Source organism: Pituophis catenifer, unplaced genomic scaffold, assembly GCF_029215685.1.
Source record: "Pituophis catenifer annectens isolate HBS135680 unplaced genomic scaffold, rPitCat1.0.hap2 SCAF_1, whole genome shotgun sequence".
Lineage (NCBI taxonomy): Eukaryota > Metazoa > Chordata > Lepidosauria > Squamata > Colubridae > Pituophis > Pituophis catenifer.
In genome coordinates, this window is record NW_027256881.1 from 346,689,476 (window position 1) to 346,705,007 (window position 15,532).

Genomic DNA, 15,532 nt, shown 5'->3' on the forward strand with positions numbered 1-15,532 from the left:
CCCCTGTCATCTTCAGGGGCAAAAAGCCCAACCCAGTTCCACTGGAAATGCAGGAGCAGCTGCACTAAACCCACATACTGAGGAGATTCCTTGGGATTAATCCGGATGAAGGAAGGATAAACTCTTCTCTCTCCCTGGGAGAACTCAAAGCCAACACCCAGCTGGAGAAAAAGAGATTCTGTTTTCAAAGACAAAGTAAATGCTTTATGTTGACTTTACTAGTTACTATTGTGTGGTTGATGGCCTCCAGTCAGGCTGACTCACTTTGACTGGCAAACTTCATATTCTCCCCTTCTTGGCCATTTTTATTGGTTGGGGTATATTAGAAGACAAGAGAAAAAACAAACAATCCGATACAGAGAATAAATGGCACTAAAATGATGGCTACCCTTTAATAAAGAATAATCTAAGAGTCACAAGCTCATTATATGCCCCCCAAAAGTACTTTCATTTTTGGCTTCTCTGTGTGTATTTTGATCTTTGTCTATTTTATAGTGTATCCAATTGAGCTCTCTTACCTGTGGGACCTTAAGAATGCTGAAGATGGAGGCCATCTGCCTGGAGGTTTTGGCACTGAGACCCCCAATGACAGAGAGCAGAGTGTCTTGAAGGTGACATTTGTAACCTGGAACCACTTGGCCTCGTGAGGAGAGCATGGAGAAGCTGTTTAAGGCAATAAATATCTCCCTCTGGAAATGGCAGTAGAGGTGTAAGCCAAGGGTGATGTTGGGGAGCAGAAGAAAATCCTTATTGACTTCAGAGACAGCAAACATCAATGCAAGGAACTGCTGGTAGTTACTGGTGGTGTATCTGTAGTGAGAAAAACATTGGAGAACATTAGGATTTCCCTTGGCTAAATCTGGGTGATTTTGTGAGAAAGGAGACAAGCTTTTCCATAGATATCATGGACTATTTTATACTCTCTATCATCCCTGTCATTTTAGAATAGAATGGACTAGAATTCTTTATTGGTCAAGTGTGATTGGACACAAGGAATTTGTCTTTGGTGCATACGCTCTCAGTGTACATAAAAGAAAATATACATTCTTCAAGAATCAAAAGCTACAACACTTAATGATAGTCATAGGAAACAAATTAGCAATCAAATCATATTAGGAAACAGTCAATATGAATCATAAGGCCACAAGGTTACAGTCATACAGTCATAAGTGGGAGGAGATGGGTGGTAGGAATGATGAGAAGATTAATAGTAATGCAGACTTAGTGAATAGCTTGACAGTGTTGAGGGAATTATTTATTTAGCAGGGTGATGGCAGATTTAACAGATTAACAGAATGGGAAGGTACTTTATAGATCATCTAGTCCAACCCCCCCCCCACTCTAGCAGGAGACCCTACACCATTCCTGACAAATGGCAGTGCAATCTCTTCATGATAGTCTCAAGTGATGAAGCTCTGATAACATGGCATTCGGGGAAAAACTGTTCTTGTGTCTAGTTGTTCTGAGTGCAGTGCTCTACAGCATCATTTTGAGGGTAGGAGTTGAAACAATATGTCCAGGATGTGAGGGGTCTGTCAATATTTTCACAGCCCTCTTTTTGACTCGTGCAGTACACAGGTCCTCAATGGAAGGCAGCTTGGTAGCAATGGTTTTTCTGCAGTTCTAATTATCTTCTGAAGTCTGTGTCTGTCTTGTTGGGTTGCAGAACCGAACCAGACAGTTATAGATATATTCACTTTGCTCCAGTGTCTAGAATCCTTTCCAACTGCTCCCATTTCACCGTAGTTATTTAAGGTCTCTCTTGGAGCAGCTTCTTCAGGTGTGGTAAAGATTGCCGAGCACAGGACTAGAGTGGGGGTAACCTCATAGATTTACTGAATACATGAGCAATACTGATTCCAAAACGAAGAGGGATTTTTGTAACTCCTGAACACTGGAAGAAAAAATTCCCTGAATGTAAAGCAAAGAAACGATTTATCTGCATGTATCCCCTTCAGCTGAAACTTACTTATTTACTAAATCATGCTCCAAAGTATTGAAATCAAAGACAGGAGACGTTAGAATGGCTCCCAAGGGCAAATTCCCACCAATAATGAGATCACCAGGCTTATAGTAGTTTTCATCCAAGTTAATATAATTCCAGAGCACACATATGGTTTGCAGCCTCTGTGCTGTAGTTGGAGCCTGGAGCCAGAAGAGCATCAGCATCAGAAGTAGCATGACTCCTGCCTGGTCATAATTATCACCTTCCCTCCTAGAACAGAAATCAAGGTTTATGCAGAAACTGATTTGAAGGTTTCTCCTGAAATCTCACTGGAACTTTAGCAGATCAGACACCACCTGTGCCACCTGGATGGCACCAGGACAAATTTATATCAACAATGCTTCCTCTTACCTGTGTTTGGGCTGTGACCATTGAGGAAACAAAGGCATTTGAGTCTCTTCAAACCCAGGAGTGAGCTCTTTGCAAGGCAGGCTAAGGTGATATGTTCTGCCCCCATTTGGAGAACTCAGAGATATTTTTAAAGCAGGTTTTATCTTGGTAGCTTTTGTATCTTGGAAACCACAGGGGACACACTAAGAATTACTGTACTTCAGATAATTGCAAGGAAAAGCAATTGTTCTATCTGAGTAGCCATAATTTTTTATTCACCAGAATGGAAAAACATGTTTGTGTTTCTTGTAATGCACAGAGCAGATGGAAGTTGGTGAAGTTGTGAATTTGACCTCCATGAAACTGACCAGAGAGAGTTTGGCCTGTGCCATAATTGGTCAGCTAGTATGAGTGCTAATGTGGTTTGGTGGCACATGGGAATCAGTTGTACCCTAGTAGCTGTGAGCAGTCATGCCAATGCTTGGATGGAATAACCAGTTTTAACAAAGACTTGACAGGGCTATGAAATCAGAAACTGGGGTAAACGGCATGGGTGCATACTGTTATGTGAGTCTCTCCTTCACCTGAAGGTGGTTCCATTCGGTGTTGGTTGGAGGAGAGAGATTGAGCCAAATCCATTGACTTTTAGGGTGCATCTGGACAGCCTTCTCAGTTTGTGGTCTGCCATCATTCCTGTGTTGATGATATTCAATGATATTCAATGAACCAATGACTGACCAAGCAGTGCTATTAAGGTTTTGCATTAGTGCATGAAAGTTTACATGGGAAGGAAGTTTGAAGCAAACACTAGGAAGCAGAAGCAGCTGTGCATGATTGGTTCTCCCAGAAGTGGTATTTTTCATCTTTGGTTCTGCATGACATTGCACTGTAATGCTTAGGACTCTTCTTCAGTCTAGGGTCTTCCTGGACTATTAGTTTCTGTTCAAAGAACTGTATGGTAGCTATGTCAAGAAAGGTCTTTGTAAATGTTGTGTCACATGCAAAGCATTGAAACCACATATGACGTTCAAATTAGACGGATTAATTACTAGTCATGCAAACAGGAACCCACTCAATGAATGGTTTGCGCTATCTTGGTGTTAGATAAGGATCAATGGAATTCCTGAGGGATTGGACTTTTGTGGCTACATAGATCCTCTAGGCTAATTCCTCTTTTGACTCTATGTCCAGGTTCTGTCACTCCTCCTATATGTTAAGTTTGTTAAACAGAATGAAACTTAGCTGTGGAGAATATTATGAGGTACATCCAGAGAGGGAGGTAGCACTGGTGTTTCTGGATGCACAAAAAGCTTTTGATCAAGTGAATTGGCAATTTATGACTCAGCAAATTAAAAATGTTAAGGTTATTGTTGTTGTGTTACCAACCAGCAGAGTAGATTGCACAGAGTAACGTTGCTGAGAGCAATGAATAAGAGTTAATACAAACTGGTTTATCAAAAGCTTACTTTATAGTAGAAAAACAGTTTCATAGTCTTTAAACAAATTCCAAGTCTTTGCCAGTAAATCAGTCCAGTAGTTACAGAATCTTCTTACTCAACAAACAGTAGTTGGTTAGAATAACAAACTCACTCTGGTTCACAAACCACGATGGTTGCAGATCCATCCAATGATAATTAGCAGATAACACCTCCTCTCAATGGTAGCTTATCATCACAGCTTCATCATCAACAGCAGCATCATAGCAGCAACCTCTCAACAGCATATCATAGCAGCAACTGAACACATTGCAGAAGCTTTGCTTAAATATTCTTACAACCAGTAATTATGTAATTACAGCATGACTCAGCATTAAAGCCACATAATACATTTTCAGCTTAAAGTAACAGTACACTTATATTGCCTGTACAACATAGTTAGGCTCAAACCATATCCTAACAAAAAACATGAAATTTGGGGAGAGATTTGAAAAAATGATAGCCTCTATATATAGAAAACAAAAAGCAAGTATATTAGTAAATGGAGACTCTACTAAATTCTTTGAAATAAATAAAGGAGAACGGCAGGGATGTCCACTCTCACCTTTATTGTTTATTTTAACATTGGAAAATTTACTTATAAGAATTAGGTCAAATAAAGGAATAAAAGGACTAAATGTAAAATGAGAAGAATATAAGGTCCAAGCATTTGCTGACAACCTTGTATTCTTCATAGAAGAGCCGTTAAAAACAGGACCAATTTTAATAAAAGAGATAGAAGAATTTGGAAAAGTGGCAGATTTAAAAATTAACAAAGATAAGATTAAAATGTTAACGAAAAATATAACAGCAAAACAAATAGAAGAATTAGTTAATCAATTAGGATTACAGGTGGTAAAAAAGGTGAAATATTTAGGTATAAATTTGGCAGCCAGAAGTGCAACCAGAAAGGAGAACAATTATGGAATATTGGTTCAAAAAATAAATGAAGATTTAGAAAAATGGGGGAAATTAAAATTATCTCTATTAGGGAAGATTGCAGCGATAAAAATGAACATACTGCCAAGACTCCTTTATTTATTTCAAACAATTCTGGTAAAATTAGATAAAAAATTCTTCAATAATTTGAATAGAATAACCACAAAATTTGTGTGGGAAGGGAAAAAACCAAGAATCAAATTAAGTATATTGCAGGACGATAGAACTAGAGGTGGATTCGGTTTACCAGCATGGGAAACATACTACAAAGTAACAAGTCTAACATGGATTAGAGAATGAGTGAATTTGGAAAATCAAAGACTATTAAAACCAGAAGGACATGATTTGATGATGGGGTGGCACGCCTTCTTATGGAACACCAGGAATAAAACATATAAAAACTTCAGTAATCATATACTAAGAGATTCACTAATCTGTACATGACAAGAAATTAAAAACAAACATTATATAAAAGTTCCCGGATGGTTATCCACAATGGAGGTGCAAATACACCCCAACACATTGGCACTACAAAAAATGATAAGATATAAGGAAATATTGGATTCCCAGGGAGTATTAAAAACACAAGAAGAACTTAGAGAACAAGGAATATTGATAGACTAGTGGCCCTATTTACTGATAAAAAAAGAAGATATAAAAAGAATCAAGAGAAAGGAGGAATTGAACTAAAACCGAACCGATTAGATAAACTGTTAGAAGCCAAGGAAGAAAAATTAATATCAAAAATTTACAAATACTTTTTGGAATTCGACTTAGCAGAGGAATTAGTAAAAGGACAAATGATAGCATGGGCAAGAAACATTGGACATAACATACAATTAGAAGACTGGGAAAATGCATGGGAAACCAATGACAAAATCAGTAGTATATAGAGAGAATCAGTATAAAATGTGGTATAGATGGTATCTGGCCCCTTCGAGGTTAGCGAAGATGTATCAGAACTTAAATTCAACTAGCTGGAAATGTAAACAAGCACAGGGCACATTCTTCCATGTCTGGTGGCTTTGCCCCAAAATTAGGAAATACTGGAGAAAAATAAAAACTTGGCTAACAGAAATAACAACAGAGGAAATAGAGCTGAAACCAGAAATTTTTCTATTAGGCATGATCAAAGGAAACCATAGCAAAGAAACAAAATATTTAATATTATACATAATTACGGCAGCCAGATTGGCATTAGCACAATATTGGAAAATGGATCAATTGCCAACAGATCATCTAGTAATCCAAAAAATTTACAATTGTGCAGAAATGGCTAAATTAACATTTGAGTTAAAAGACAAGGTAGATTCAAAATATTATACTGTATGGAATAGATGGTACGATTGGACAAGACAAAAGAAAGGAGAGTATATGTAAACTTCCACAAGAAAACAAGGAAACAAAATTAATAACAAGCACCGTCAATAAGATAAATGATGTAATAAGTCACTTTCTATATATAGATATATAGATATATATATCTAGTTTGTTTCGTTTTGTATTGTTTTTCTATTTTATGGGGTGAATATAAATGTATTTTGTATGTACTTGATCTGATATTTTATCTTTTTATGTTTAATAAAGTTTGTTGTTTTTAAATAAATAAATAAATAAACAGAATGAAATTTAGCTGTGGAGAATCTCAACACCCACGTGAGCAACAGAGAGGATAGAGGCAAGAATGGTGGAAGGCTGGAGGCAGAAAGTCTTCTGTTATTGGGAAGAAGCCTATAGTTGAGACGCACCCAGCATGAATTCACCCTTGAGAGGTGGGTTTGCCTGGCTGGTTAAGCCACCTCAGCTCCATCCCAGAAGAGCCTAGCTAACCCATATTAGGTCTTACCTTGTGGCGATGGAAGTAGCGAAACGTAACTATTTCGCCACTCTCGTTGCATCTGCAGAAAATCGCCCAGCAGCCCTGTTTAGAGTGACCCGCTCCCTCCTTAATCAGGGAGCGAGGTAGGACCCCTTACAGGGCCGTGCTGAGGACTTTGCACAGTTTCTGCAAGATAAAATCACTCAGATTCGGACCGGGTTGGACTCCGACTGGACAGAGTCTGTTGAGGTGACAGGGCCTAGTCTCGGTGGAGACATCTGGGTTGAGTTTGAGCCTGTTTCATTGGATGACGTGGACAGGATTATGGGTAGGTTGGGGTCTTCCACTTGTTTACTGGACCCTTGTCCCTCCTGGCTTGTTTCGGCAGCCAGGGAGGTGACTGGAGACTGGATCCAGGCTATTGTCAACGCTTCACTAAAGGAAGGGGTCTTTCCCGCTGCACTTAAAGAGGCGGTGGTTCGACCCCTCCTTAAGAAGCCTAACCTGGATCCTGACGTACTTAACAACTACCGTCCAGTCTCCAACCTTCGCTTTTTAGCGAAGGTTGCTGAGTCCGTGGTGGCACAGCAATTCCCTCAATTCCTGGAGGAAACTGACTACCTTGATCCTTACCAATCTGGTTTCAGGCGTGGCCACAGCACGGAAACGGCATTGGTCGCCCTAGTAAATGATCTCTGGCGGGCCAGGGATAGGGGTTGCTCCTCCATCCTGGTCCTTCTTGACCTCTCAGCGGCATTTGATACCATCGACCATGGTATCCTGCTGCAGCGGCTCAGGGGGATAGGGTTAGGAGGCACTGTTTTACAGTGGTTCTCCTCCTATCTCTCGGGCCGTCTGCAGTCTGTTTGGGCGGGGGGTCAGGGATCCTCCCAGAGGCCTCTCACTTGTGGGGTGCCTCAGGGCTCGGTTCTCTCCCCTCTGCTCTTTAATATCTATATGAAACCGCTGGGTGAGATCATCCGTGGTTTTGGGGTGAGGTATCATCAATATGCTGATGATACCCAGCTTTACATCTCCACCCCTGACCACCCTAGGGATGCCCTTTCCGTGATGTCCCACTGCCTGGAAGCGGTGCGGGTTTGGATGGGGAGGAACAGGCTTAGACTCAACCCTTCCAAGACTGAGTGGCTGTGGATGCCGGCATCCCGGGATCTGGAGGTTCCATCCTTAATGATCGGAGGTGAAATCCTTGCTCCCTCCGACAGGGTCCGCAACTTGGGTGTCCTCCTGGATTCTCGGCTGTCTTTAGACGACCATCTGACGGCCGTAACCAGGGGGGCCTTCGCACAGGTCTGTCTTGTGCGCCAGTTGCGCCCGTTCCTAGACCGGGATGCCCTCGCCACGGTCACTCACGCCCTTGTTACCTCTAGGTTGGACTACTGTAACACCCTCTACATGGGGCTGCCCTTGGGATGTGTCCGGAGGCTTCAGCTAGTCCAAAATGCAGCCGCGCGGGTAGTTACGGGGGCATCTAGATACTCCCGTGTAACACCTCTCCTGCGTGAGCTGCACTGGCTACCGGTGGCACTCCGGATACGTTTCAAGGTGCTGGTGCTCACCTATAAAGCCCTTCATGGCTTAGGCCCGGGGTACTTGCAGGACCATCTCCAGCCATTCTCCCATCGTCCTGTGCGCTCTCACAGAGTCGGCCTCCTCAGGGTGCCGTCGGCCAAACAATGTCGGCTGACGACCCCCAGGGGGAGGGCGTTCTCTGTGGGAGCCCCGACCCTCTGGAATGGATTGCCCACTGAGCTCAGGACAGCCCCCGACCTTCTTTCCTTCCGTCGCGAGCTGAAGACGTGGCTCTTCCGCCAATTAAACTGATCCGTTTGGGGGTACACTGGTATAATTTTAAATTGTTTTAATTGGGTTACTGATTTTAATTTGGTATTGTATTGTGATTTGTATTGAAGTTGTCATTTTGTAAGCCGCCTTGAGTCCCTAGGGAGAAAGGCGGCATATAAATCGCAATAAATAAATAAATAAAATAAATAAACTAAGGCACCATCACCAGCCTCCAGTTTACCTTGACAAGCGACTCCCGAATCCAGAGAGGCTGGTCACCTGTGTTGCTTTGCCTGTATCCAACACAGCTGCATCCATTTCATCGGCCTGCTGAGAGCAACTGGATCTGCCTGCCTGCCTTGTTCCTTTGCCTAATTTTGGGTAAGTTGCTATTTTTTTTTATGCTTAAAAAAATAGTGAGTGTGATCATTGTTTTTTGATAGATGGTGTTGTGTAAGAAAGCTACTGAGGCCTTGGAAAGGATCAATCACATGCAACCTCTCTTGGTCCATTATTCCCAACATGTCCCATGACTCAATTGAGGGAGCTGAAAAGGATCAAGGGACATCCAGAGCTCTGCTGAAGAAACATGAGGGATGAAGCTGACTGAACATGAGCTACGGCAGGGTGTCAAACTCCATTTCATTGAGGGTCAGATCAGGTTTGTTGTTGCCCTTGGGGGGCCAGGGTGGGGGTGACTGGGTGGTTGCAGCTGCCTGGGTGGGCATGGCCAGTGTGGGCATGGGTGCTCAACATCCCTCATGTTGGGGGTGGGACCAGGGTAAGCGCCCGGCCCTGATCCATTGGCAAAGCCTCACCAATCCTCTTAGGTCACATGGCATTTCCTGGATTGCAGCAGGACATGGGCTGCCTGGGGCCCTGGGCAGCAAGTACCCGACACTTGAGTTCCCAGGGCACCGGGACTCTATACTGCCCAGCCCCACTTCCCTGAGGGGATGCCCAGGCCTGCTTGCCTCCTGATCCTGGCTGCTGCTGCTGCTGCTGCAAGGCAAGGCAGGAAGCAAAGCAGGGCTGGCCTGGCTGCAGGGACCCCAAAATACATGAGTGCATGGCATGTGGGTCAGCTCTGGAGCTGAGTTCAGGTGGGGCAGAGTGGGGAGGGGAGTCCCAGCTGCTTCCCTATTCCCTGATCGTGATTCCCTGTTCTCAGTCACTCATGCCCTGGTCCTCTTGCATTTGAATTCACACAATGGGCTCTACCTAGGGCTTCCTTTGAAGAGCATTTGGAAGCTACAGCTGGTGCTGAATGAAGCAGGGTGGACAATGTTATCTATCCCTAGAATGGCTCATGTCATAGCCCTGTTTTACAAGCTGCATTGGTCTCTGCTTTGCATCTGTGTCCAACTGAAGGTTTGGGTTATCACATTGAAAGTCCTCCATGGCATCCTCTTTGAAATTATAAACAAATATTTTTGCAGTTTAACATTTATTATTAAGTTACAAGATAAAATACATTGACTTCTGACTCCCTCTGTGGAAGTAAAAAAAAAAAAAAAAAGCATTAACATCAAACCACAACTTTTTGTTTTTCCATAATAATATAAGATAGCCATTTCTAGAAAAAAACATATCAATCGAATCGGTAAAACCCAAAATCAAAGTTTCATTTTTTTCCACCTCAACAACAAACTTCAGAAGCGGTTTCCATGTGGAAATAAAGGTACTTATATTCTTTCCTTTAACCAAAATGATCAATTTGGCCAATTCTGCCAACACCATCAGCTTCTGTAGCCATTCATCCATAGTGGGAATCTAAGTGTCCTTCCATTTTTGGGCGTATAATAGTCTTGCTGCTGTCAATATCTATAAGATCAAAATTTTTCTCCAAGTCTTTTTCCATTAAACCCAAAGGAAAAGTTTCTGGTTTCATTTTTATTTTCATTTGAAGAATATTCTGTATTATAATATGAATTTTACTCCAAATTTTCTTTGCTTTATCACATGTCCACCATAAATGGTAAAAAGTTCCTTATTTCTTTTACACTTCCAACATTGATTTGAAATACCTTTATACATTCTGGATAATTTATCCGGTGTTAAATGCCAGCAATACATCATCTTATACAAAATTCTTTTAAATTATACTTTAGTGTAAATTTTAAACCTTTCATCCACATATTTTCCCATTTTCAAGCATCACATTATATCCAAAATTCCTTGCCCACTGAATCATACAATGTTTTATATGTTCCCTTTCAATAACATTTTATATATCTTAGTAATAATATCACTACAGCACAGTAAGAGTTCCAATTCATTCTTAGCAAAATCAAACCCACAACTCTTTTTATTTGATTTAACCTTTTCTTTCAGTTGTTGATATGTAAACCGATGGCAAACATAACCTTCTAATTCAAGTTCTTCCCTCAACTTTAATATATCTTCACCAGAGTTGAAAGATAATATTTTACCATACGTCCAGCAGTCTGACTTCGCCACCATTTCTTTTCTTAAAAAAGCTTATTGGGGGGACACCCAAAGAGGCAACTTTGAATAGAACCTTGTTTTATATTTATTCCAAACTCTTAGTATGACACGTCTAGTGATCATTAAAATCAACATTAAGTTGATTATCATAAATAACTGTCAGATGTAAATGCCTTATTCTCCAATGTGTAAATAGTATATGAACGGGGTATCAGGGGTTAATTTATTCTTCACTCCTTAATGTATTCATAATTCACCACTCCCACATCTAGCTCCTCCCATTGTATATATAAGGATCTGTCTGCATCTTTTTCCTTGCTTCTATCTGTGAATATTCAGTGAATATAGAATGCCTGCTGTAAATAAAAGAAAATATATTCAAACCTCTAACTCTCACTAATCTTATTGAGTCTGATCCTGAAAATATTGCAACAAGCTGGTAGCAGAGGATGGTTAATTGACTCAATAAAAACTTAAAAATGTCTAAGAAAGATAGGCCCAACACCAGGGCATACAGCAAAGAAATGGAAACAGAACAAGAAATAATCAACGAATCCACAAACGCAATTTCGAGAGAATCCGAAGAATACACCACTGAAGACGAAGAAATTATAGATGAAAATGATGACCAGGAGGAAATCGAAATAGAGAATAACGAACTCAGGTCAGAAATATTAAAACTATTAAAGAGCCAGAAGAACGATGAAAGCCTCATCGCGAACCTCCAAGATATGCTGAAGAACAGCGGAGCAGCGAGAGAGAAAAACATCACTAATGAAAAGTCTAAAGACCCAAAAACAGTGAGTGATATGACTGCAGAAAAAAATATTGTGAAGAAGAAAAACGGTGATCCAGCGCGAAATTTTGAATGGCAGCCATCTTGGTTTCAACAGACCTCCAAGGTGAGCGAAGCAGAGCCAATCAAAAAGCTCAATTCAAAATTTCTGGCGCGAAAAACGTTATCAGACAACGAAAATGAAAAAGAAGATTCAAACTCCTCAGAAGAATCAGAATCAGAAAGTGAAGGTGATTCAACAAACTACCAAATAAAATCAGCAATGAAAACGCTTTTTGCTGCATTTGGGCCAAAACTAAAAATTACTAAAAAGCTAACGAAGAAGCGAGCGAGCAAGCCAATGCCTCAAGACCTGCCCGCTCCCATCCTGACTACGAGAGCGCCGACGCCCGAACCCAGAGAGCCCTGCCGATACCGCCCCACGCCACAGACCGAAGCAAGCACCAACGCCCTCAGAAGAAAAGGAAGAACAGCCGCCGTCGTCAGGACTCCCAAAATCGAACCAGAGACCGATTCATCTGAGGAGGAGCGGAACGAGCGAGCCGCGGTGAGGAGAACCTTTCACGACGACTCCAAGGAAGAAATGGACAACGCGCATGCGCAAGACTACGCAGACGGCCCGGGAAGACATGAACTGGCGAGGAGACCGTGCAGGCTCGTTGCGAGCATCCCCATGCCGTTTTGTAACTTTCTGCATTTACGAGACCACGGACTACCTCAGGTTGTAAGTAATGGACCTAATAATGTCGGAAATTTACCCAGTGACTTCCCAAAGCTAAGGGTAGATGGCATTAATTTGCAAGAATGGTATCAACAGCTCCAGGTTGTCTTTATGAAGGAAAACTTACTGTTTTTTATCACTAGTCCCCCAAAAAGACCTTGGACTCTAAAAATAGATTGTTTACACCATAGAGCATTTTTCTTATTAATATCTAGTGTGTCTCCTGCAATGTATCACAGCATTAAGCCAAATCTGACTGTTTCAGAAATTATTCAATGCATGTTTAATTTGTTTCACAGTGACAGTGTAGCTACCACCACAAGGATGTCTAAAGATTTCTTTTCATCTAGGATAAAACCAGGGGTTTCCATAAGTGAGCACTTAATATCTTTAAACAAAATAAGAGCTGAGCTGCATTTGAGGGGGGAGGTGATTTCAGACCAAACAATGAAAAGTGTTATTATCAACTCACTTGATCCATCATATAACACATTTAGACACAATCAATCTAGGATACTTATCCATAGAAAGTCTATCCAATAAATTAATAGCAGAAGACAATTCAAGAAGGAATCGTTCTAACAATCACATAGAACACAAACCATATAGGAAAGTAGCTTTCCAAGAAAAATATAATGAAACATTTAAATGTCATAACTGTGGATCCAGGGAACACAATAGGAGAGATTGCCCCAAGATTTCAAAAGAAAGACATAGGTCAGAATATAGAAACAAATACAATTATAGACAGTCTTCCATAGATAGACATAGATATAGAAGCCCACCAAATTACAAAGAGAATAGAGGGGGCAGAGATAATTCAAAGGATAGAAAATCTGGTTCACTAAATGGATTAAATAAACAAGACAACACTAACATACAGCAAAATGAGAACAATAATTGGCTTATTGATTCTGGAGCAACTAATCACACCACTAATAACAAAAATATATTGTCTTCATTTATAGAAGATAAATTTGTAATAAAGGTAGCTAACCAAGAAAAGGTTCAAGTATTAGGTAGAGGGAATGTAACACTGCCTGGTCTAGGAAAAATAGAGGGGGTATTGTTAATACCTGAAATACCTCATAACATACTAAGTGCCATAAAACTAAGTAGAGATTCTGACATTAACATTGTTTTTTCTAAAGGAAAAGCGACTTTGGAGAAGAATAAAATAAATATAGGCACTGTGATGATTAAAGGAGGCCTACCTTATCTGATAACAAAGGAAAAATGGTTGCATAACATTGATTCAAATATGGAAGATTGTATTGAAGTAGATAATGAAAATATTAGCAACAGTGACAATGATGAATGTAAAATATCTCATGATCACATAGATACACACAATGAAAAAAAACCAAAAATAGGTAAGCCAATTCATGATGAGTGTGCTCACATCTTACATAGGAAGTTAGGACATGCCAGTTTTCCTGTAGTACAAAAAATGACTGAACACGCAGAAGGTGTTAAAATAAAAAATTGTGAAAACTATTTGGAATGCTCAGTATGTAAATCTACAAAACTAAAAACTAGTCCCAGACCAAGAAAATCTACTAGATCAACCAACAAAATTTTTGATTTAGTACACATGGACTTAGTTGGTCCATTAACTCCATCAATCACTTATAGAAAACGTTACTTCTTGACAATAGTAGACGATTATAGCCGCTATGGATTTGTTTATACATTAAAACACAAAGATGAAACCTTTCAAAAATTTAAAGAATTTTACAAACGCATAGAAACACAACACAATATCAAAATAAAACAAATTATGACAGATAGGGGATGTGAATTCATGTCTAAAGAATTCTCCCAATGGTTAAAAGACAAAGGAATGTTACATTACACATCTAGCCCATTTTCTGCGTTCCAGAACGGGATTGCAGAGAGGAAGAACTCAACATTACAAACCATGATTAGATGCACATTGGAAGATGCTGGCTTAAGCAAACAATTCTGGTCAGAAGCCTTACATTATTCAAATTACACACAGAATAGAACCTGGTCCAGCATTGTAAATAAGACACCATATGAAGTGATGTATAATAGGAAACCAAAATTAGCACACATGCACATATTTGGAGTCACTGCAGACGTACACATACCTAAGCAATTAAGAAGAAAGGGAGAAAACGTATCCAGAAGACTCAGATTTATGGGTTACGAGACAGGCACTAAAGGATACAGATTCATTGATAATAATAACAAATTTATAGTCTCCAGAACAGCTGTGTTCCATGAACAGGCCAACTGGTCTAAAATACATCTTAATGAAATATTTCCAAATAACAACAAAGATACAAAATCTCATGAGGAAGAGACTATAGAAAAGCAAGATATCAACAAATATAAAAACAAAACCAAAACATGGACAAATAGCCAACACAAAATAAAAACAGATACACTAACAAAAAAGGAAGCAAGATATTTGCATGATAACGATAGTAAACCTAAAAAAACTATTAGAAACACCAGAAATCAAATACCAAATAAATACAAGGATTATATAATGCATATGGATGGTGAGCCAACAACACCTAATACATATGAGGAAGTGTTAAAACTCCCTAGTAAAGAAAAAGAAAAATGGGAATTAGCGATGAAAAAAGAGATGGAAAGTTTACAAGGACTAAATGTATTTACACCTGCAGTTGCACCTAAAGATAAAACAATTATTGGTACCAGGTGGATATATAAAATTAAGAACTTAGAGGGAGGCAATACCCTATACAAAGCTAGACTAGTTGCACAAGGTTATGCACAGAAATATCCGGAGGACTATACTGACACGTATTCCCCCACAGTAAGAACAGAGAGTGTCAAAACAGCTCTAGTGGTAGCATCAGCACTCAATCTTGATGTATTCCAATATGACATACAGACTGCGTATCTACACGCAAAACTAGATAAGGAAATATATGTAAGAGCACCTCACAGTCAATCCACAAACAAAAATGAGATTTGGTTGTTAAACAAGAGTTTATACGGGTTAAAACAATCTGGTAAACAATGGTATGATTGTTTAGTAAAAGTACTTAAAACCATGGACTTCAATGCCACCACTGCTGATAACTGTTTCTTTGTCAAAAAGGGTGATGATTACATAGAATTTGTATTGATTTATGTGGATGACATTTTATACATAGGAAAACATAAAGAGAGAAGAGAAACTTTTGTAACTAAG

General features: G+C 40.0%; 1 protein-coding gene across 1 annotated transcript in view; it reads right to left on the reverse strand.

The window, feature by feature from the left end:
• The window catches only part of LOC139312247 (vomeronasal type-2 receptor 26-like), a 100,471-nt gene that overhangs the window by 56,937 nt on the left and 28,002 nt on the right, over positions 1 to 15,532 (reverse strand). Inside the window, exons 6-8 of the mRNA XM_070936869.1 lie at positions 9,269 to 9,415; positions 1,970 to 2,145; positions 519 to 810 (exon numbers count right to left, since the gene is read on the reverse strand). Coding sequence (XP_070792970.1) covers positions 519 to 810; positions 1,970 to 2,145; positions 9,269 to 9,415 — 615 coding nt within the window. The remainder of the gene's footprint in view (positions 1 to 518; positions 811 to 1,969; positions 2,146 to 9,268; positions 9,416 to 15,532) is intronic.